Below are 20,889 nucleotides of genomic sequence, written 5' to 3' on the forward strand. Positions count from 1 at the left end.
AAACTAATATAATAATAATAATACATTTTATTTATAAAGCACTTTACATTTTAAGAAAAATCTCAAAGTGCTACAGAGTGTCGTAAGAAAATAAAACAAAACACAGTTAAAAACAACTACCAACTAAGATTAACACAAAGCTAAACACTAAAGGAAACCTATTTTAACCTTTTAGCCTTATTTAAAACCATCAGTCATTTGTGAAGCCCTCCAATGTTCAGAACGGGACATTGAAGGACTTTTTAAAAAGGTACGTTTTTAGACCCTTTTTAAAACCATCAGTCGTTTGTGGAGCCCTCAGATGTTCAGGGAGGGCATTCCACAGGCGAGGGGCGGCGGCACAAAAGGCTCTGTCCCCAATGGTGCGGGTCTTAGTTCTTGGGGGAAGGAGCCGATGAGTGTTTGTGGAGCGGAGAGAACGTGCAGCAATCTGTGGAGTAAGGAGTTCTTTAAGGTAGGAGGGAGCATTTCCATGGATACACTGATGTGTGAGTAGAAAGACTTTATATTCAATCCGGGCAGAAATGGGAAGCCAATGTAGAGACTGAAGAATTGGAGTGATGTGTTCATATTTACGCACCCTCATCAGGATCCTGGCGGCACTGTTCTGTATGTGCTGGAGCTTCTGGATGCTCTTATTAGGAATCCCAATGAGAAGAGCATTGCAGTAGTCCAGTCTGGAGGAGACAAAGGCGTGGACGAGTTTTTCAGCATCATGTATGGTGAGTGAGGGACCTGTATTTACATACACAAATAATATTGTGATGTAAATTATTACAATTTAAAATAACTTTTTATTTCTATATATTTTCAAATCTAATTTATTCCTGTGATGCAAAGTTGATTCTTTAGCATCATTACTCCAGTCTTCAGTGTCACATGATCATTCAGAAATCATTTGAATATGCTGATTTGCTGCTCAAGACACATTTCTTATTATTACAAGTTTTGAAAACAGTTGTGCACAGTTTTAAGGATTCTTCGATGAATGGGGATTTCAAAAGAACTGCTTGATCTGAAAGAGAAATATTTTTGTTTGATTTAATGCACCTTGATATTTTTAAAGAAAAATAAATAAATAAATAATATAAATAATATATATATATATATATATATAATATGGAAATCTTTATTCATCTGGCATGAAAATAATCAGATCTCAGTTGCTGAACAGAATCAAATCATTTTCACTTTCAAAACTTACAGAGTAAAACTATAGTTTATATTACTCAGAAAACAACACAGATTGCAGCACTTTTAAACTATTATTACTATATTTTAATATTTTACAAAAAGACAAAAGATGCATCAAACTTGCATGGTTTAATTGGTTATGTAGTCTTAGCTGTAAATCTTTCTAAAAATTCTATTTCTAAAAATCTTTTCTGTAAATCTATTACAAAGCAATCAAACAAAACACTGCTGCTTAAAAAGTAATACATTATTAAAAATACATTGTTTTTAATTACTAAATTCTGTAAACTTAGCCAAATTGTTACTTTTAGTTGGTTTTAAACAAATATTTGAATAAATTCCCTATACAAATTTATTTTAAAAAAGTAAAAAAAAAAAAAAAAGAAGCTATTGGTGACTCTTAGCATTTAATGATTAGTCAACTGAAGGGCTTAAACAATATGGCTTTATTATAAAACCAAACCAAACAATTAGGAGTAGGCTATTTACTCTTGTCACATGTTCCACGTGATTATTTGCTGTTGCTCAATGCTTGGTACAGTTTGTTTTGGTTTGATTTTATTTCATTTAAATGTCAGCTTGATCTCACCTTCACAACCATGTGCTTCTGTTCTTTCTTCCTTCCTTCCTTCTCCCAAACACTTCATCATAATCAGACATTTGTGTGCATTCCTGCCCACATACGCCTAACAGGATGTTCCTGAATGCTGTTCAGTGATTGGACATTGTGTGTCAACAGGCGTTCTTTGAAACTAGAAGGCATTTATGAGGTATCACTTGACAGTAATGAAACGCTTATACATAACATAATCTCCAAAACAGGGTGTTTATTGGGCCACGATTCTTGTAAAAATGGACTCCCATTGTGTGGCAGAGGGCAGGCCTGTCGAGGTGGACGGCGCCGGCTTGAACGGTGAGCTCATGGTCGCGTGTTTGTGTGCGATCCAGCTCCTGTCCACAGCTGTCACACAGGGCCTGACGTGGCTTTACATTCCTGCTGTGAGCTATAAGACCGGGTCAGATCTCAGTCTGGCAGGTCTGCTGTTATTTGTGAAAGTTTGCGACTTGCAAATACTCTGGGTTAACTTCTTTATATATTTTGTCATAATGGACGAGAACATCCTGTGGGAGACAGCTGTGGTTGATAGAAGAGCGGCCTTTGATAAACGGGAGGAGGTACAGGATTTAATTATATTTATTTCTTATTTTGAGCATTTACTGTGTATTTTATGTGAATTAAGTCTGGGAAGGACCTGTCTGAGAAGGCTTATTTGTCTTTTATTGAAATTGTTTAGAAGCGTCGAGCTCGGGCACGAAAGTTGGGAATTTTGGTTGTGGATGCATCTTCTGTGGTGGTAGAAGGAGGGAATGAATCTGTCCATCAAAGTGTTGCAAACATTCAGGTGAGTGAACAATCAAAGGAGAGATCAAAATATGGACTTTTAAAGAAAAGATGAAAAGATGACCAGTACGAGATAAACAGAGAGCTATAGGAGCAACCTTTGAACATTCTCCTAAGGGGTTTTGATAAATGAATATCAGAAAGAACAAAAAAATGACTTTAGGCTATTAAAAACTGTAGAAACTGAAGAAAAAACATTATTATTGCTATTTAGCTGTTCAAAATGTCTGAAAATGTTGACAAATTGAAGTGTCGCTCCATAAAAAGGCAGCAGTTCCTAAACTCAACACAGGCTTTTCATGTTTAGAAGCTCTTTTTGATCCCCAAAAAAGAACCTCTTTTTCTTAGTGTGGAACTTGTTTCCACTATAAATAACCTTTTGTGGAATGGAAAGGTTTCTTGGATGTTAAAAGTTCTTTGTGGAACCATATATGCTAATAAAGAACCTTTATTTTTAGTGTTCTTGCAGTAACAAATGGTCATGACATAACTATACTGTTATATTGCTTATTTTTATTAACTAAAACCTATTTATATTTTATTTATTACTTGTTTTAAAAAGGGGGGAAGTGACTATACATTTTCCACCAACGCGCATACACAGAATGCTGTATTGGTAATATTACTGACTGATATCAGAAATTGGCATCTCATATCAGTTTTAGTCACAGCATTTTACACAAGTGAGAAATTAAAAAGATTTTCACAATCCTTTCAATTAAAAAAAGTATGAACCAATTTTATTGTAAGAAGTCTTCATGCATGTATTTTATGCACAAACTCTGAATCAGTGATGAAGAGAAGTAATTCTTCATGCAGGCAGAGGAACGAGTGAGAAAGATCTCCTCTGATCTGAGGCGTGAGATGGTTGATCTGGGTGGTGCAGAGAACATTATTGAGCTGCGTTGGAAGAAGAAGATCAGGAACAAGACCACAGCTCCCAAAGATTTAATGGATGTTCTAGTGGTAAGGGAAACCCTTGTGATTCCGAATAGTGCATATATTACAAGATTATTTAGCAAGCAAGCAAGCATCAAAATTAATATCTGGTGTTTTTCAGGGACCTGTGGAACCGGAGGAGTTTTTAAAAGCAGCGGCTCAGGGAAAGACAGAAGTAGTTGAGAAATTTCTGGAAGATGGAGGAGATCCAAACATCTGTGATGAGGTGCAGTATGTCCAGTGACATGTTCTATCTAATGTTATTTCTTGATCAAGATATTATTATAGTTTTTGTAAAAAATATATTTAGAATTTTTAGTTTTGTATTTTTCATATTAAATGTAATTAAAGCTTTGGGATTTTGTTGTTTTTTTTTTTTTGTTTGTTTTTTTTTCTTTCAATATGTCTATGTAGTATGTACAGTCATGGCCAAAAATATTGGCACCCTTGGTAAATATGACCAAAGAAAATTAATCTGAATTGTTAATCCTTTTGATCTTTTATTTTAAAAATTGACAAAAATCTAACCTTTCATTGGATAATAAGAATTTAAAATGGGGGAAATATCATTATGAAATAAATGTTTTTCTCTAATACACATTGGCCACAATTAACGGCACCCTTTTATTCAATACTTTTTGAAACCTCCATTTGCCAGTTTAACAGCTCTAAATGTTCTCCTATAATGCCTGATGAGGTTAGAGAACACCTGACAAGAGATCAGAGACCATTCCTTCATCCAGAATCACTTTAGATTCCCAGCTCCATGTTGGTGCTTCTTCTCTTCAGTTCACTCATTTTCTACAGGGTTCAGGTCAGAGGACTGGAATGGCTAGCAGAAGCTTGGTTTTGTGCTCAGTGATCCATTTTTGTGTTGTTTTTGAGGTTTGTGTTTGGATTATTGTACGGTTGGAAGATCCAAACATGGCCCATTATAAGATTTCTAACAGAATCAGCCACTTATTGATTTTGTTATCGGTTGGTATTTGATAGAATCCATGATGCCATGTGTCTAAACAAGACGTCCAGGACCTCCAGCAGAAATATAGGCCCACATCATCAAAAATACAGCAGTATATTTCATTGTACACATGGGGTACTTTTTATCCCTGTGTTCACCAAACCCATCTTGAGTGTTTGCTGCTAAAAAGCTAATTTTTTAGTTTCATCTGACCATAGAAGCCAGTCCCAGTTCCAGTCGTGTCTGATAACTGAATATGCTGGTGTTTGTTTTTGGATGAGCGAGGAGAATTTTTCTTGAAGCCCTCCCAAACAACATGTGGTGATGTAGGTGCCGGTTGACACTTTTTTTGATGTAGGTGCCGTTTTTTTTTTTTTTTTAAGGATTTCTGACCCCGAGACTCAGCTATTTTCTGCAATTCTCCAGCTGTGGTCCTTGCAGAGTCTTTAGCCACTCAAACTCTCCTTCTCACCGTGCATTAGGACAATATAGACACACGTCCTCTTCCAGGCAGTTTCGTAACATTTTATGTTGATTAGAAATTCTTAATTATTGCCCTGATGGTGGAAATGGGAATTTTCATTGCTCTAGCTCTTTTCTTAAAGCCACTTCACTAATTTGTGAAGCTCAATTATCTTTTGCTGCACATCAGAAATATATTCTTTGGTTTTTCTCATTGTGATGGATGATTAAGGAATTTGGGCTTTGTTTTCCTCCTATTTATATTTCTGTGAAACAGGAAGCCATGGCTGGATAATTTCATGTTCATAATCACCCTGGAGTGCTCAAAATTGTGAATATGAATGGGAATATACTTCATAGATATTTTACTCATAAGAATTTTTAGGGGTGCCAATAATTGTGTCCAATGTGTATTTGAGAAAAACATTTATTTCATAATGATATTTCCCCCCATTTTAAAATCTTATTATCCAATGAAAGGTTAGACTTTTGTGAATTTTTTTAATAAAAGATCAAAAGGATTAACAATGCAAATTAATTTTCACAGCCTTCTTTTACCAAGGGTGCCGATATTTTTGGCCATGACTGTATGCATGTTTGTATTTATATTCAATTTAAGTTGTTTTAGTATATTAAATGAAAATAAGAAATGTTGGTTATTCAGCTAAATTAAAAAAATAATAATTTTATTTCAGCTAACATTTATTTCAAGTAACAAAATGTTTTTACAGTTTTAGTTAACTGTAATAACTCTAATTCCTCGGTGACAACTGTTTTGTCTTAGTTCAGGAAAACAGCGCTGCATCGGGCTGCTTTGGAAAATCATACTAAAATAGTGGAAAAATTACTAGACAAAGGTGCTGATATCAACTTTAAAGACAGGGTGAGATCAATATAAGTGTTGGTAAAGTGAATTAATTGTAGATTTTATGTTGTGATTGCACTGATTTGCTTTTGTTGCCCTCGGTTTAGCTGGACTGCAGGGCTGTACATTGGGCTTCCAGAGGTGGAAGTCTCTCAGCACTGAAAGTTCTCCAGGACAGGGGAGCTGACATCAATGTCAGAGACAAAGTAATGCAAAATACTGAAAAGTATGTAAAAAATAAGCTGTATGTGTAGTATGATAAAATCGTATTATTTTCTCCCATACAGCTGCTTAGCTCACCTTTGCATGTGGCCACACGGACAGGTCACAGCGATGTGGTCCAACATCTTCTAACCAGTGGAATCAATATTAATACCAAAGATTGGGTAACAGATGAATAATTCATGAGGAAAACACAATTGTACTGAACATGCAGATTATAATTCAATTAAAATATTTTAAGAAGGTTTTCTTTTTTTTAAAGGAAGGAGACACAGCACTGCATGATGCTGTCAGATTAAATCGATATAAAATTGTCAAACTCCTTATAGTGGCAGGAGCCGATATGCAGATCAAGAATGATGTAAGTACTACAGATCAGGATGAGAAAAAAATATTTATCTCAAGAAAAAATGTTCAAACAGCCGGATATAAATACTTCATTTGCTTGTTTCAGGAGGGCATCACAGCCACAGAACAGGTGAAGCAATGGCAGTTTGACACAAAGGAGACACTGGAGAAACTGGAACAGATGAGAGAGGTTGGTCTGGCCTGACAGACACATGGAGATGCATTGGATTCATTAGAGCGTCTGTGAACAGGTGCACGGCTGGAGAACAACCCCACCTCTGTCTGAGTAACTGTTTACTTTCTGTGTTAATTAGTGCTGAAAGGTGCCTGTCCTCACCAATTCATTAGTATACTGGATGAATGAGCTTTTATTAATCTATATAAAAATGAAGGCTTATAATTTGTATTTGTTTTTTCTATTTAAATAGCGGCATAGTATAACTTGATCAGATCAGTATATACTGGTGAAAATTTTGGAATACATAAGATTTTTGTATATTTTTGACAGTCACTTTTGATTAATTAAATTTAATCCTTACTGTATGACAGTATTACTGTCTTACTTTTGATGGTGGTGTATATAGTGGTTCCACAAAAAATATTAGGCAGCAACATTTTGTCAATATTGATAATTAATAATAATAATAATGTTTGTTGAGCAGCAAATCAGCATATTAGAATGATTTCTGAATGATCATGTGACACTGAAGCCTGAAGTAATGATGCTGAAAATTCAGCTTTGCATCACAGAAATTAATTACATATTTAAATATATTAAAATAGAAAACAATTATTCTTAATTGTAATAATATTTCATATTATTACAGTTTTTGCTGTATTTTGATAAAAAAAATAAAAACAGCCTTGGTGAGCATAAGATACTTTTTTTTTTTTTTTTTTTTCAATTACATAAAAAAAAAATCTTAATTATTCTAACTTTTGTCTGGTATTATAAAAAAATCATATAGGTGATTATATTTAAATATGATGTTTTGTTATGCATATTATTAAATCTTAATGTTGCTTATTATATTTCTGCATTACTCAGGTGAACATGGTTGATGCATTATATTATAAAAGTTTAATGACAAGATGGTTGGCACTAAGAAAATATTTACTATTTACATTAGCATTTTGAGTAGTTTGCTAGCTTTGTCTTTCTGAAATGAGAAATGCATGCACAATATTTAGTCTATTCAACTTCTGCATAACATATCCTTCATTTGAAATATATTTAACATGCTATAGTTTTGTCTATGGCTTACTGTGCCAGGACAGGCTCATTGCTGTGCATAGTTTCCTGATGCATCAGATGACAAGGCTTTGGGTGGAGGAAACTGATATGCCCATGTGTGAGACATACGCCATCTGTGCTTATTATATAATCACAATCTGGCAGCCTGAAAGCAAACATTTGCCCCAATATAAGGTTGTTTATGAATCAACAATCAAGCTCTTCTCTTTGTATTTACTCTGTGTGTGTTTTGCTGCTGTATTAGAGATGTAATCCATGGCCTGGCTCATCCAGTTCCCAAACTGATCTCTTGGCCTGCTGTCATGAAGGGTTTCCCTTTGTGTCACTGGCAGTCTCGCTGATAGAAACATCACACAGTGTGCCTGTGAATCACTTGTTTAAAGCGCACAGTTGTTCTATGATTAGAAAGCTTTTAGTCACACACTGCAGTGGTTTCATTTAGCGGTTGGAGTGCTGGATAAGTGCTATGTGCCCTGTTAATATTCTGTTAACCGATTCTTGAGAGAGGAATAACAGGCTACATATGTTCAAATAGAAATGGTTATGTATTAAGAAATTAATTTGGATGAATCTCTGGGGCCAGTGAGATTTGTCCTTTCCAAAGAAATTATTGTTTTTATTTAGCATTGATACATTAAACTGATGTGACAGTAAATACATTTATGATCAATGTTACAAAAGATTTTGATTATAAATAAATGTTGTTCCTTAGAACTTTCTATTTATCAAAGATTCCTGAAAAAAATATTAAGCAGCACAACTGTTTTCAGCATTGATAAGAAATGTTTTTAAGCACCAAATCAGCATATTAGGATTATTTCTGAAGGATCATGTGACACTAAAGGCTGGAGTAATGATGCTAAAAAAATTCAGCTTTGTTTTCACAAAAATAAGTTACATTTTAAAATACACTAAAATAGAAAATAAAAGGTTATCATGACAGAATATGCATAATTAAAAAAAAAAATGATGCACCAAATTTAGATCAGGTGGTGTTTTCTGACTTTTATTTCACTTTATTTTTCATGTCAGTCTTTTGATTCTCTGCTCAAATAAATAACAGTGCAAAATGCTTTTTGGTGTCAGTATATTTCAGATGATAGTGACTAAGGCTTCTGTCTGACACTGTGGATGATGGGAACAGTGAACCATGGAAAATAAAGTAAACACATAAATCAGTCATCAAACATCTGAAGTGAATGTATATCTGCCCAATGACCCAATTCTTTTTAAATAATTTCAAACAGTTTTTTGTAATGTACAAGACAAATACAACTAAAAAGAGTGTCATAATGTGTTAGTAAATTATATGTACTCATTTTAAATGAATGAAATTAGCAAATAAATAAGAAAGTAAGACAATTTGCTGAAAACATTCCCTCACCGCTGTTGTACATCAGTAACAAGATTTTACTCCAGCAATATCGACTTTTAATGCAATAAATAAGGCAAATGTGCAATAAAGAATATGTTGTTTTAAACAAACAGACAGTTACAATAGTAACGATACAGTCAAACGTAAGTGATACAATCGCAGACTCACGAAGGCAAATTTCATATATTTACCAAAAACATCTTCACGTGACCACGCTTCCGTACCTGCAATGCCTCCGATGGTGACTTGAGTTGTCCCATGCCTCCATAACAAACATACAGAATTTTGTGATGTTTTTAAGCCACAGAGGAAACCAAGGCAGAGCAACAATGTGAGAGAAACAGAGGTGTGTGGAATGGAAACACTTTCATCCATCCCTGAGGGTCTGATGGGTCTCACATATTTTTGAGCTCCGTTGTTTGGTGAAGGCAGAGATCACCCCTGAACGCAGATCCACAGCTTTGACTTCTTTACTTGTGATACTGCAATCCGTAATGTATTCGGGGGCCTGATCTGAAAGCCGCAGTTAGGGGTGCTCTCACTGAGGTCAGTTTGTCATACAGAGAGGCCGCGAGCAGTGGATGCTGAGTTCTTGGCTCTCTGCACCACAGCCTGACACTTTTCACGTTTCAGAAGCTTGTTGTTCTCAAACACTCCCTCATTCCGTGGAGCACCATGGGAACCATCTGGAAATGTCAGCAGCCCTATGGAAAAAAGACCACATTTATTCATGCTATAAATCTTCACAAATCATAAACCCAATGCCACATGAATAAACAATAATTACTTTTTATTATCCACCTTATTATCCAGGCTTCCAGTTATTTCAGCTGTACAAAAACAGTTGTTCTGCAGCTTTATATTACAAAATGGTATTTCTTGTCATATTTAAATTTATTGTCAGTTTGTAGTGCAAATAGTTTTACCATTTGTTATTCTTCTAGTTATTAAGACTAGTTAAGTCTTGCACATTCACAGAAAATCTCGTACTTCCACATTTCAAAATAAGGTGGCTTTGCAAGAGCAATTCTGATTCTGACTGTATTTTTACACGCACAAATTTTCATCAGTCGGAATTAATAACTGATGTTTTTGCCTTGATGACATGTCTAAAAAGAAAGCTTTCATAAGTCACAAATGCTTTTTTAGCAAATTTTTTATAAATATTTAGCCACTGACAAGTTTTTAAGAATTCAATTCATTGCACATTTGCGTTAGGTATTTTTAAATCTGATTGAGCAAAGAGTCTGATTCAAGCATTTACAAGCTTATTTTTTTTCCCTTATCGGTTTCAGGTCTACATCAGCCATTTAAATCTGATCGAAATTTCATTCAGACAGAGCTCAATCAGGGGTGCGTTTCCTACACCATTGTTATATAAGTTGGAATTAGTTCCATTGTTACTAATGTAGTTCAGTGATTCAGTGTTTTGTAATTCAAAGGAACATGCACAAACAGCATCGCAAACTTATGTGGTCACTTGTTAGTATGACATATGGACTTAGACAGATCATGCTCTTGAGGACAATTGTATGGACACTTGAGGTTGTTGTAGGGGCAACGCACACCAGATAGACTAAAGTGTTTACGTTAAGGCTTTTCAGTCCGATTAAGCCATTATTCCGATCATAAACAGATCATTTGGGTGGAATATTTACCATGTCCTTCTACACGGCCACTTTTGAATTCTCCTTCAAATTTCATCCCGTCAAACCTGCTGAAGATTCCGACCCCTTGGAATTTTCCCTGGGCGAATTCACCCTCGTACCTGTTGATCAGAAGTAGTGTTGTTTAACCCGTAAATAGTCTCCCAGTGTCACTGCCAACATGTTCATCTCTGTTTAAGTAGGTAAGTATTTTGAATCTGATCACATGCTCACTCACCTGGATCCATCAGGAAAGACTAACACCCCTGATCCGTGGAACAGGCCATTCTCAAAATGACCTTTATAACAGGTGCCATCAGCAAACTTCAGCTCGCCTTTACCATGCCTCCGACCTGCACAGCAAACACACTGCTTCTTAAACGAACACTGTGTTTTCATCCAATAGACTAATTCTATGGCCCGCTCTCTAGTGTGTTAATGGCTCTGAAAATTAGTACTATAATTAGAATGTCATTCCTACTTGAGATCACACCTGCATTTATTACATAAGCAGTTTGGATCATTAAGCAGTGCGCTACCACCACCTCAAGCCATCCTGACCACAATTCCCACAGTAATCAGATAAACACATGTCTTGTGAACTCTTGTGTTTACATTTAGTCATTTAGCAGATGCTTTTATCCAAAGCGACTTACAAATGAGTACAATGGAAGCAATCAAAATCAACAAAAAGCAATGATATGCAAGTGCTATAACAAGTCTCAGTTAGCTTAATGCAGTACACGTAGCAAGGTTTTTTTTTTTTTTTTTAATAATAAGAAAACAGATAGAATAGAAAAAGAATAGAGCAACTATAGTGTTAGAGGCCTTTTTTTTTTTGCTTTTGTTAATTGTATAATAAATAAAAAGAAAACAAATCGATAGAATACAAAAAGATTAGAAATGTTTAAGCATGTTAATATATGTAGTGGGACTGGGGCTAGCTGTCACACTTTTATCTCTAGTGAATATTTCTCAGGCTAGGGTAATTTTTTTAGAAGTATGTACAGACACATACCTTAAAGTTTTGGCTAAAAAAATAATAATAACCCAAACTGTTGTCACACTACATGAGGGTAAGTTGTCACAATTTGAACCTGCCACTAAACAGCCTATTGTAAGCTTTTAATTTAACATTTAATCAAAAGAAAAAAAAAAAAAAAGAATTAGATCAGTCACTACCCCTAAGACGACCTGTCCTCAGATCATAAATAATATAAGAAAACGGATATAAACCTCTTTCATAAGGTTTGCATATTTTCAGATAAAGTACAACTGAAAACAATTACACTGATATTTTCTGTAGCAATCATAGTATGTCAAATGCATTACCCCAATTATAAAAAAGATCATTTCTATCATTTTAAATCAGTCCTATTGGTAGCTAGAATATATAGCTATACAGTAGACATAATTGTTTTTGTATCTGACAGTGTTGATTAAAACAATTCCAAAATATATCATTCAAAAATTGACAAATAAAAATGTAAATAATGAATAAAAGTACAGCATCTAAAACACATTTATGAAAATGTATGGAAAATGTCCTGAGAATTTAAAACAGTGTTAAGTTAAAGTGAAATGTCTTGCCTTCCTTCCATTCTCCGGTATATTCTTCTCCGCTGGAATAAGTGAAGGAGCCCCTAGTTAATGTCATACCTCCACCAAGCTACAGACGACAAAAATTAATATTAAGGTCGGTGGCAGAATTAACAGAATAGACTCAAATGATTATAAACCGAGGGAAACAAAACCAATTCTATTTCATTTATTCATGTACAATAAAATATTGAATAGGACATCACCAATGCCCACACACAAACCTTATTGTGTGCTGTACAGTGCTCAGTCTAATAAAGTGGGACCCACGGCAGTTGACTTTCACCCAGCGCTGTATAATTAATAGGGTAACGGGTCATTTACACGGAACACGTTAAAACATTTACGGACTGAAAGAAAGCAGCGGCGGCGGTGACGTCATCCCGCCTCTTATTCGCAGCCCGTGTGAAGCCGTTTGGACGCTATTTCACGGCAGCAGATGAACGTATCATGTACCTGTGATGTTTCTGTGCAGTCTCAAGAGCATGAAAACCCTTCGCTTTGTCCAGCGGATCCGCGGAGGAGAATCGGGTTCTGGCTCGCCGGTGTTACAGTTCCTCTCGCTCAATCTCTCGCTCTCCCCTGAAGATCTCGCGTTGTTTTGCTGCGTGCTTCTCTCAGCGGTGGATGTGTACTGAGCGCTGATTGGCTGATCAATGACTACAACAATAGGTCTTCTCTAGGAATGTGATACGGACTCGATATAGTGCTGTTTACTAAGGCAAGTATGTCCACTACTACTGCTCATACATTAGTGCTCAACCTCAATTTTTTTTTAAATAACCACCCAGAACGCCCTAGCAACCGCTTAGCAACAACTTGTCAACCACCCGCAAGCATTGTAAATTTTGACATAAGTAGCAGTGTTTTATGTAAATGTACAGCTAACAACAGCAAGAAATATAAAAATAGTTTTGAGAATAGATTTGATAAAGTAACTTAAATATGCCCAAGGGGCCTTTAAACTATTAAGTTTCTACTTTCTGAGAGTCGTATTTATTTATTTGAGCGGAATATTTTGTGGAACTTTAATGGCTTTAGCTCGTTTAATTTAGCATTCTGTGAACTGTGTTTGCTGGGTGGGTAAGACATTCATTTATTAGTTTAGCAAACCATTTGAGTGAGAAATTGCACTGGAAGTCCAATTTGTTAACAAGTGGCACCTCCAACAGATTAATTACAATTACAGCAGCTACCCTATGCTTTTTGGCATTTTAATTAAATCATTATTTGGCCCATTTGGACATTATTCATTATTTTATGGACATTTCTGTTACTCTAGAAGAAAATGCAATGCAGTGGAAAATTCAAAATACAGATAAAAGACCTGTAAAATCAATACAGAAAATTAATTCATATTAATTCATATTGTGTGTGTGCGTGTGTATATATATATATATATTTATATATATGTGTGTGTGTGTGTGTGTGTGTGTGTGTGTGTATATGTGTATATGTGTATATATGTGTATGTGTATATGTGTATATATATCTATATGTATGTATGTGTGTGTGTGTGTGTGTGTGTATATATATATATATATATATATATATATATATATATATATATATGAAATTATCTTTCTGTATTGTTTGTATATACATAAAAATAAATAAATAAATATATATATATATATGTATATGTATATATACATATATATGCAATTCTCTTTTTTTGTGAGTTTTCATTTTATTTTGACTTCTCACAGTTAAATCTAGTCTATCTTGGTTTCCTGTATAGTGATGTACTCTCTCTCTCTTTCCTCTCTTAGGTCTTTAAACTTGACCGGTGTCATTGCATCTTGCAGAGATTCGAACATATGCCCTGACAGCTGATCTCTTCATAAAACACAGCACCACAGAGAGCCATTTATGACCGTCGCTATAAACACCAATAGGTTGGTAATGAGAAATGTCGATAAAAATCTCACCCTGGAGATCTATTGCCTGTAATGTTAAAGATAAGTGGTTCTCACTTCCAAACAACGAGAACCCCATTTCTTAAATACGGTGCAATATGTCAAAAGCTGTCAATGCGACATGGACAAACATGACCATGCATGGACTCATTTCCCAATTTATTTGTTTGTACGTGTATATTTTAAAGCAACCTACTAAAATAAGAAATGGTAGTTAAAACCATACTAATTGTAAGGTAATTGATTGTCTATAGAGGTTTTTACCCTTCATTGCTTTAACCTAAAGACCATGAACAAACACTCACACACTGTGATTGGGGTATAATTTGGTCTCTGATGATTGTCCTTCACTGGTAGTAAATCAGCATGGCAATAATGCCCCAGGGAAATGGGCAGTAGAGTCCATATGCCCCAGAGTCACAGGATGGGCCCTGCAAGCATCACTACACATGAGTGCCCATCCAGCACAACATGAGGACTGACCACACTACGAGCACACATCATTGCAATATAGAGTCTGCTCTCCTTGCAAGAAAAATCGCAAAGGTCAACTTCTAAAGAGAAAGGATGGTGGAACAGAGGTTGTTGATGAGGGCCGTCTCACTGACCGAGCCTAAATTGACCTATAATTCTCTGCAAGCCATAACGTATTAGAAAAGTTTGTCGTACGTGATCGGTTCATCCAACATCAAGGTTAGAGAAGTCACGCTATCATGCTCCTGTTCTAAATCTCCGGTCCCTGAGTGGACAGAGGCTTTTATTTCATAAGCAATTGCATTATCCATGAATCTGTCTCTCTTTATGATAAAAAAGTAATGACATAGTTTTTGCTGCAAATCAAAATTTGCTTTTATCTGTCAAGGCAAGAACCAATCATGTGCTTTATTTTTACTTAAGCGTCAGTCATTATTTATAGCTTTATTTCTCAATAATTAGGTGGGATAGAAATTAGGGTACCTTGTTTTCATAAATTGGTTGAGGTGATATTTTACCTAAAGTCAATTTTATATAGACACATTTATATAAATATATACTCATAAATGCAGCTAACCTTATACTGTTTTGTGTAAATGTAGGTGCTATAAAAGATAATATATATATATATATATATATATATATATATATATATTTTTTTTAAATATATGTTATATTTTATTATTAAATGATATATAATATTTGAGATGTATGTCTTATATCTTGGTTTAATTAAACATCACATTTTGGACATTTTATCAGAGTTATATCTATCTATCTATATCTATATCTATATCTATATATATATATATATATATTATAGATTTCTTTCAATAATGTTTATCCTAGGAATTTGTATTTAAAATGTCTAAATTTAGAAAATGGATTAGCATTACTTTGTGCTTTTTAGGCATACATACAGCAGAAATATGAAATGAACTACATGAGGTAGCACAAGGTCAAGGCTGGGTCTGGAAATATTGTGTGTAATGTTAAGGTCTCTTCTTCAGTGTTGTTTTAAGATTACATTTTACAGTACAGAAACATGCACACGTACACACACTTTTTGCTCATGGCATAGCCGTAGACCTTCCTGGGTGAAAAAGAACAATTAGAGGAGAAATGAGGGCAGAATCACTGGGGGAAATGGCTAGTGAAGACTTTATTGATTAGTAAGGATTGCCTGATCCAGCGCTCAGTATAGCAATTATGCTGATGTCAACAGAGAGCAAAGCTACGAAAGACCTTCACCTCAGCCGTCTAGTGTCTAAACACTGCATATGATCATACGTGTAGAGTACATCCATTCACCATGAAACTACTGACGGGCATTTTATGACAATTGAAATGAAATAATTTTTGAGTACTGGAACAATACAGAGCTGATTAATAGAAGGTTAGATAAACGAAGGTTTGGGTTGATCTGTTAAACTTAATCACTTACATTTGGTTTCACTTCTTTATCTATCAGGATATCAGGATCTTCTGGATGAAAACAGACTTACATTTAAGCAGATTTTATAAATATTTTCATAAATATTGGTAAAAGGTAGGGGCAGCTGTGAAATCTTATAAAAGATGTTCTGTCAGGATTCAGAAACCTATTTTGTAACCCTTATTTAACCCGGATAAAACACATTGAGATCAAATCTCAAATCTCAAAATCTTTTTTACAAGATTGACCTGGCCAAAAAATAAATAAATAAACCAAACTAAAGAAAATAAATATATATTAATAAGTGTCACATAAGCAGAAATTCAAAACAATATTATGTATATATTCTTTGTCGAATACATTGAATATATTTTAATATATGAAGTAGCTATTCAGGCAAATTTTATTAATTTTTAATCAAATTAAATGGTACAGTTGAGCTTAGGAAATTCTAGCGACCATTTCTGACTAATTTTAAAATGGAAACATTGCAACATAATTGCAGATAAGATTGTGGGACACGTTTTGTCCCATGTCTCAGGGATCAGTAGTACATGCCAGTTTTTAAGTTGCATACATTTTGCAAAGTTTTGGAAAAGGATCACCAACAGAACAATCTGAAGGTGAGGGAACCATTGGATAATTCGGGTGTGTGTTGAAGGGACAAACACAATCTGTTTCTTCCACAAATAGAGATGAATTCAGTTCTGCCTCCTTCCACTCCATCAGCCATGCCTGACCAGTTCTACCCAGTGTCTCTCTCTCCGAACAGCTATAACCATTAATCCCAGACACCCTATTTATACTGCCTAATTGTGATGAGTATGAATTATCAATTATAGTGAGTACCTAATTGCCCTTCATAAAGTCAGCCTCCCCCTGGCTTTAAAGAGGGCTGTTTAAATAATGTTACTAATAGCTCTCTTCTTTACATGGAGAATATATCTTCATTTTTGAGCTCGCTGAGCGTGAGAGTCGCTCGTAATTTAAAGGGGCAATTGAGGAAAGGCGTGCAGGTGGTTCCAGGGGGACTCGTTAAGATTTAATGAATTATGATGCGACCTTCTGCGAACAATGAGCAATCAATGCAAGTGCTGAGTGACAGAACATCACATCGACTGCGGCCCATAACCTCAGACCGTGTGTAATTCTTTCTTTTACACTCTACATTAGCAGTGCACTAACCCGAGTGTCCATTCACAGAAGACTCCATGATTATGCTGCAGTCCTAAAGGCATCCCGTCTCCCTGTATCTGGGGTTGCACTTATTCTCAGCCAGTGAAGTCTGCGTGCATTTAGTATGTGCATCTCTAAACAGCTGACACAAAACATAGAAGTGTGTGCGTTTCCAGTGTGACAGCCGCCAATAGAAATTTACACTGCTCACAGAGTCCTGTCATTTCTACTGACGGTAAAAGACCATGCAGACGTGGCAAAAGGCAGAAGTAAATTCAGGGTGTCGGATGAGATTTCCCTTCACCCAATGTCACATAATTAGGGAATTATGAATATTGCTTTGTTTGATGGCCTTCTTTTTACCATAATCTAATTTTGTCATTTCCATTAGTCTCAATTTAATTGTGTGGCAGTGAATTTTATTCTGTTCTGTTCTGTTCTTTTGAGGGCCAGTGTCAAACCTTTTTTTCCAATCATCATAAAATTGTGTTTGAAAATCAAATTCAATTCTGTTCTCTTATATTCTGTTCTGTTCTGTTCTGTTCTGTTGAGCCAGTGTCAAATCTTGTTTTCCAATCATCACTGCTGTGTTTTTATTACAATTTATTAAAATTATATTTTTGTTTCTTTCACAAATAGTGACTGATTCCATTTAGCTTCTGTTAAGTTTAAAGGTATTTTAGTTGTGTTTATTTAAGGAATTTTATTTAGAAAAAATTTGCAACCTTAATGCAATTTTCCTCCAGCCCCAGTTTGAAAATGAATTCTATTCTATTCTATTCTATTCTATTCTATTCTATTCTATTCTATTCTATTCTAGAAACTGTGTGAAGTTTTATTTCAATGAATATGTTATGGTTGGATTTTCTGAGGTTGTTTCTTCTGTCATTTACATGCTTTGGCTGTATAGTGATAGCTGTAATGTAAGCATGTATAAAGTCTGTAGAGTGAACTGACCTTTACCTCGGGGAAAGAGTGTGTGTTTGTGAAAAGGGGGCCAATGTCCATGAATGTGTGACAGTGTCCCCTGGTCTAATTGCCCTCTTTTGCTATGATCCAGGCCCTTAACAAATCACCCAGCCACTTTCCACATCTGCTGCATGTCAGCATCTGCCAGACGCGCTCACCCGTCCCGGACGCTGCCAGCAAGCCTTCATTACGCCTGCTGCTGAACAGGTAGAACCGTTTGCACAATTACCAAACAATGCTGCCGACCTTGACTTCGCCTAGACGTCCTAAAACATCACTCTCATATAATGCCCAAAGGTTTTGGTATAGTGCTTTCTGTCCAATGTTTTTGACACTGGATGAGCACAGCGGTTCCTTTGTGTTCGTGTATTTCATTGGATTCAGATTGTTTGACAAGTATTATGCCATTTATTTTTAGATAAATCTTAACAATTCTGCAAATTCAATATTTGAAATGATAAATTATATTTGTCAACTAAATTTGTATTTTTTGAAGAAAATGGGCAGCAGCAGGAAGGTAGCAAGTTGTAGGCTTTGGTTCTATGTCAACAACAGTCAGCAATCATAGTTGACTAGTGACAGTGTAAAGGCAGCTGTAAGTAGTATATTCAAAGATAATAAGGTCACAATTCTGTATGCAAATTATTTATGGATGAAGACCAATTGCATATCTTTATGCAAATAATATGACACCATCGCTGAACAGTTTTAATCTTAAATTAAATGAGAATAATGAAGCTACAAAACTAAAATAGCACATTTAAGGGTTAAATGTGTATGTTAAATCTGTATTAAGTGGTTTAGGATAAATAGTAGTTTACCTTAACAAAAAGTTTGAGGAATATCAAAGCAATGCTGCTTCACTGTAGCAAGCATTCCTTTTCAGAGACACATAAGTTAAACTCTTTACACCCCTCATAAGATTTTCTCTTCTCCATTTAAAGAGGGGAATCCATGAGACTTTTAGTGCTCTGAAGTTGTAATCTTCAAAAGAGTGGCATTTCAGCAGTTTTCCATTCTATTGTCCACTGCACTCTGGATAGGAATAAAGGGACAAAGCCAAACAAAGAGTAAACGCCCATCCGTAAACAGAGCTCCACCACAAGACGCGACTACATGAATGATCCGACATTTAGCAGATATTCCTGGTGCTCTGATGAGTTTATGGGTCAGGAGGTGGGGTGCTGGAACAGTGGGGAGGTTTGTCCGTAAGTTTGCCCCTCTCCCCAGGCATTGCGCCCAAAGTTTTCCTCTTGGCTCCAGCAGCTGTCTTGAAATTCTCCACCTTACCTCTTGTGTGTTCTTTATCTTGAGTACCTGAGACTACGTTGTGCCCCCTGGGCCATACTTTTGTGCTCTCATCCTGTGCAAACAGATGTGCATATAGTGTCAGGCCTGCAGAGAGGAAGTTGTAAACTTGCAGGAAAGACTTCAGCCCCCATTCTTATGGAGCTCACTCAGTGCAAGCCGCTGGGCTTAGACATGCTAATGCAAGCAAACAGTCCCTGTTCGGACAGTGAGCGTCTGAAGTTTGACCATGTTACAACCACAAAATATACACTGCAGGCTGCCAGCAAACAAGTAGAAATACAACTGAATGGCAGCGCAGGGGAGGTTAAGTCACTCTGTGTCATAAAGGAGAGGAATCAACATCTGTGATCTGAGAAGAGGACAAGGGTGTGATATGGTGTTTGTGAGTTTGTGTGTGTGTGTGTGTGTGTGTATTCTGACAATGCACTTGTCTTTTTTATCTACAGTGAGTATTTGCTCACTTAAAGCCAATAAAACATGAAAAATATCTTAACTACGTGGACATTTGCAGAAATATGCTTTTCTCAAAACTAACATTGATACTCTTTTTGCAATTAAGTTTTTAGTAGATGTATGAGTTCACACAGGTGTAGATAATCTTAAAATATATTCCTTTAAAATAAATGTGATTTTTGTCTATGTTTTGTCATCTAATGTAATGCCATTCATACATTTTTAAGGGTAAGCTCAACCAAAATTTAAATTTCATTTATTTACCCCATTTTTTAATTATTTATTTTTTGATTGACTTAATTGAACTAAAAAACTAAGACCTTTTTAAAAATACCTTCTTTTATGATAGACATTCCACTTTAAGTTAATTATCCATTTAAGTGTGCCCTCTTTAAATATATCAGGCTTTAATATATTAGATGCCATAAGTCTAATAAGTCTGAACCAGAGTCAGTAGCTGTGTATTTTTATTTGATTATATTGTGTTTATTTATGTATGTATTTTGGGGAATAGACTAGAAGTAAATCACTAGTGAAACAGTAGTGCTTTGAAGGAGAGCTTCTCATTTATCAGTGCCGGACACACGTTTATTGATTCATCCCAAGCTTTGGCAGATTGATGCCACATATAGTGAATGTGAAAATACTGGCTTAAGCTATTGACTATGAAATAAGCCAACACACTGTACTGAACCCACATAATTTATTTGCCAGGAAAAAATGTCTTTGATAACAAAATTGGCTGTTTTTTGCAATGATAATATTTCTCATTTGTTACTGAAAAGGGTGATTATTATTTATTTTTTATTTTTGGGGGGTCAGGAATAATAAGGATTGAAGGATTTAATTACTATTATTTACTATCGTTTGAAACATAAATCACA

At 35.3% G+C, this 20,889-nt stretch overlaps 3 protein-coding genes across 7 annotated transcripts in view; 2 read left to right on the forward strand and 1 right to left on the reverse strand.

Annotated features, from left to right (window-relative positions):
- The first annotated feature begins 50 nt into the window (after positions 1 to 50).
- Positions 51 to 7,250, forward strand: ankrd2 (ankyrin repeat domain 2 (stretch responsive muscle)). 3 transcript variants are annotated; one of them, XM_058796330.1, is made up of 12 exons: positions 51 to 488; positions 590 to 722; positions 1,851 to 1,964; positions 2,069 to 2,370; positions 2,490 to 2,597; positions 3,416 to 3,562; positions 3,657 to 3,761; positions 5,743 to 5,841; positions 5,931 to 6,029; positions 6,111 to 6,209; positions 6,308 to 6,406; positions 6,500 to 7,250. In XM_058796330.1, exons 4-12 carry the CDS (start codon positions 2,116 to 2,118, stop codon positions 6,596 to 6,598), a joined length of 1,110 nt encoding a protein of 369 aa, XP_058652313.1. In that variant the 5' UTR covers positions 51 to 488; positions 590 to 722; positions 1,851 to 1,964; positions 2,069 to 2,115; the 3' UTR covers positions 6,599 to 7,250. The 3 variants fall into 3 exon arrangements, with proteins under 3 accessions (XP_058652313.1, XP_058652311.1, XP_058652312.1); XM_058796328.1 differs by having other exon boundaries at positions 1,851 to 2,370; XM_058796329.1 differs by having other exon boundaries at positions 51 to 454; positions 1,851 to 2,370.
- A 1,383-nt stretch (positions 7,251 to 8,633) lies between these two features.
- morn4 (MORN repeat containing 4) lies at positions 8,634 to 12,866 on the reverse strand. 2 transcript variants are annotated; one of them, XM_058795643.1, is made up of 6 exons: positions 12,725 to 12,856; positions 12,493 to 12,560; positions 12,260 to 12,338; positions 10,908 to 11,022; positions 10,682 to 10,791; positions 8,634 to 9,727 (listed from the first exon to the last, which is right to left on the reverse strand). In XM_058795643.1, exons 3-6 carry the CDS (start codon positions 12,324 to 12,326, stop codon positions 9,579 to 9,581), a joined length of 441 nt encoding a protein of 146 aa, XP_058651626.1. In that variant the 5' UTR covers positions 12,327 to 12,338; positions 12,493 to 12,560; positions 12,725 to 12,856; the 3' UTR covers positions 8,634 to 9,578. The 2 variants fall into 2 exon arrangements, with proteins under 2 accessions (XP_058651626.1, XP_058651625.1); XM_058795642.1 differs by lacking the exon at positions 12,493 to 12,560 and having other exon boundaries at positions 12,725 to 12,866.
- The window catches only part of prkg1a (protein kinase cGMP-dependent 1a), an 86,401-nt gene continuing 78,372 nt past the window's right edge, over positions 12,861 to 20,889 (forward strand). The window contains exons 1-2 of one of the 2 annotated variants that reach the window (XM_058795636.1): positions 12,861 to 12,989; positions 14,041 to 14,166. In XM_058795636.1, coding sequence (XP_058651619.1) covers positions 14,141 to 14,166 — 26 coding nt within the window. In that variant the 5' untranslated portion in view covers positions 12,861 to 12,989; positions 14,041 to 14,140. Of the gene's footprint in view, positions 12,990 to 14,040; positions 14,167 to 18,332; positions 18,449 to 20,889 lie in introns of those variants that run through there. The other variant, XM_058795637.1, reaches the window with a different exon arrangement.

This window comes from Onychostoma macrolepis, chromosome 13 (genome assembly GCF_012432095.1).
Source record: "Onychostoma macrolepis isolate SWU-2019 chromosome 13, ASM1243209v1, whole genome shotgun sequence".
In the NCBI taxonomy this organism is placed as follows: Eukaryota; Metazoa; Chordata; class Actinopteri; order Cypriniformes; family Cyprinidae; genus Onychostoma; species Onychostoma macrolepis.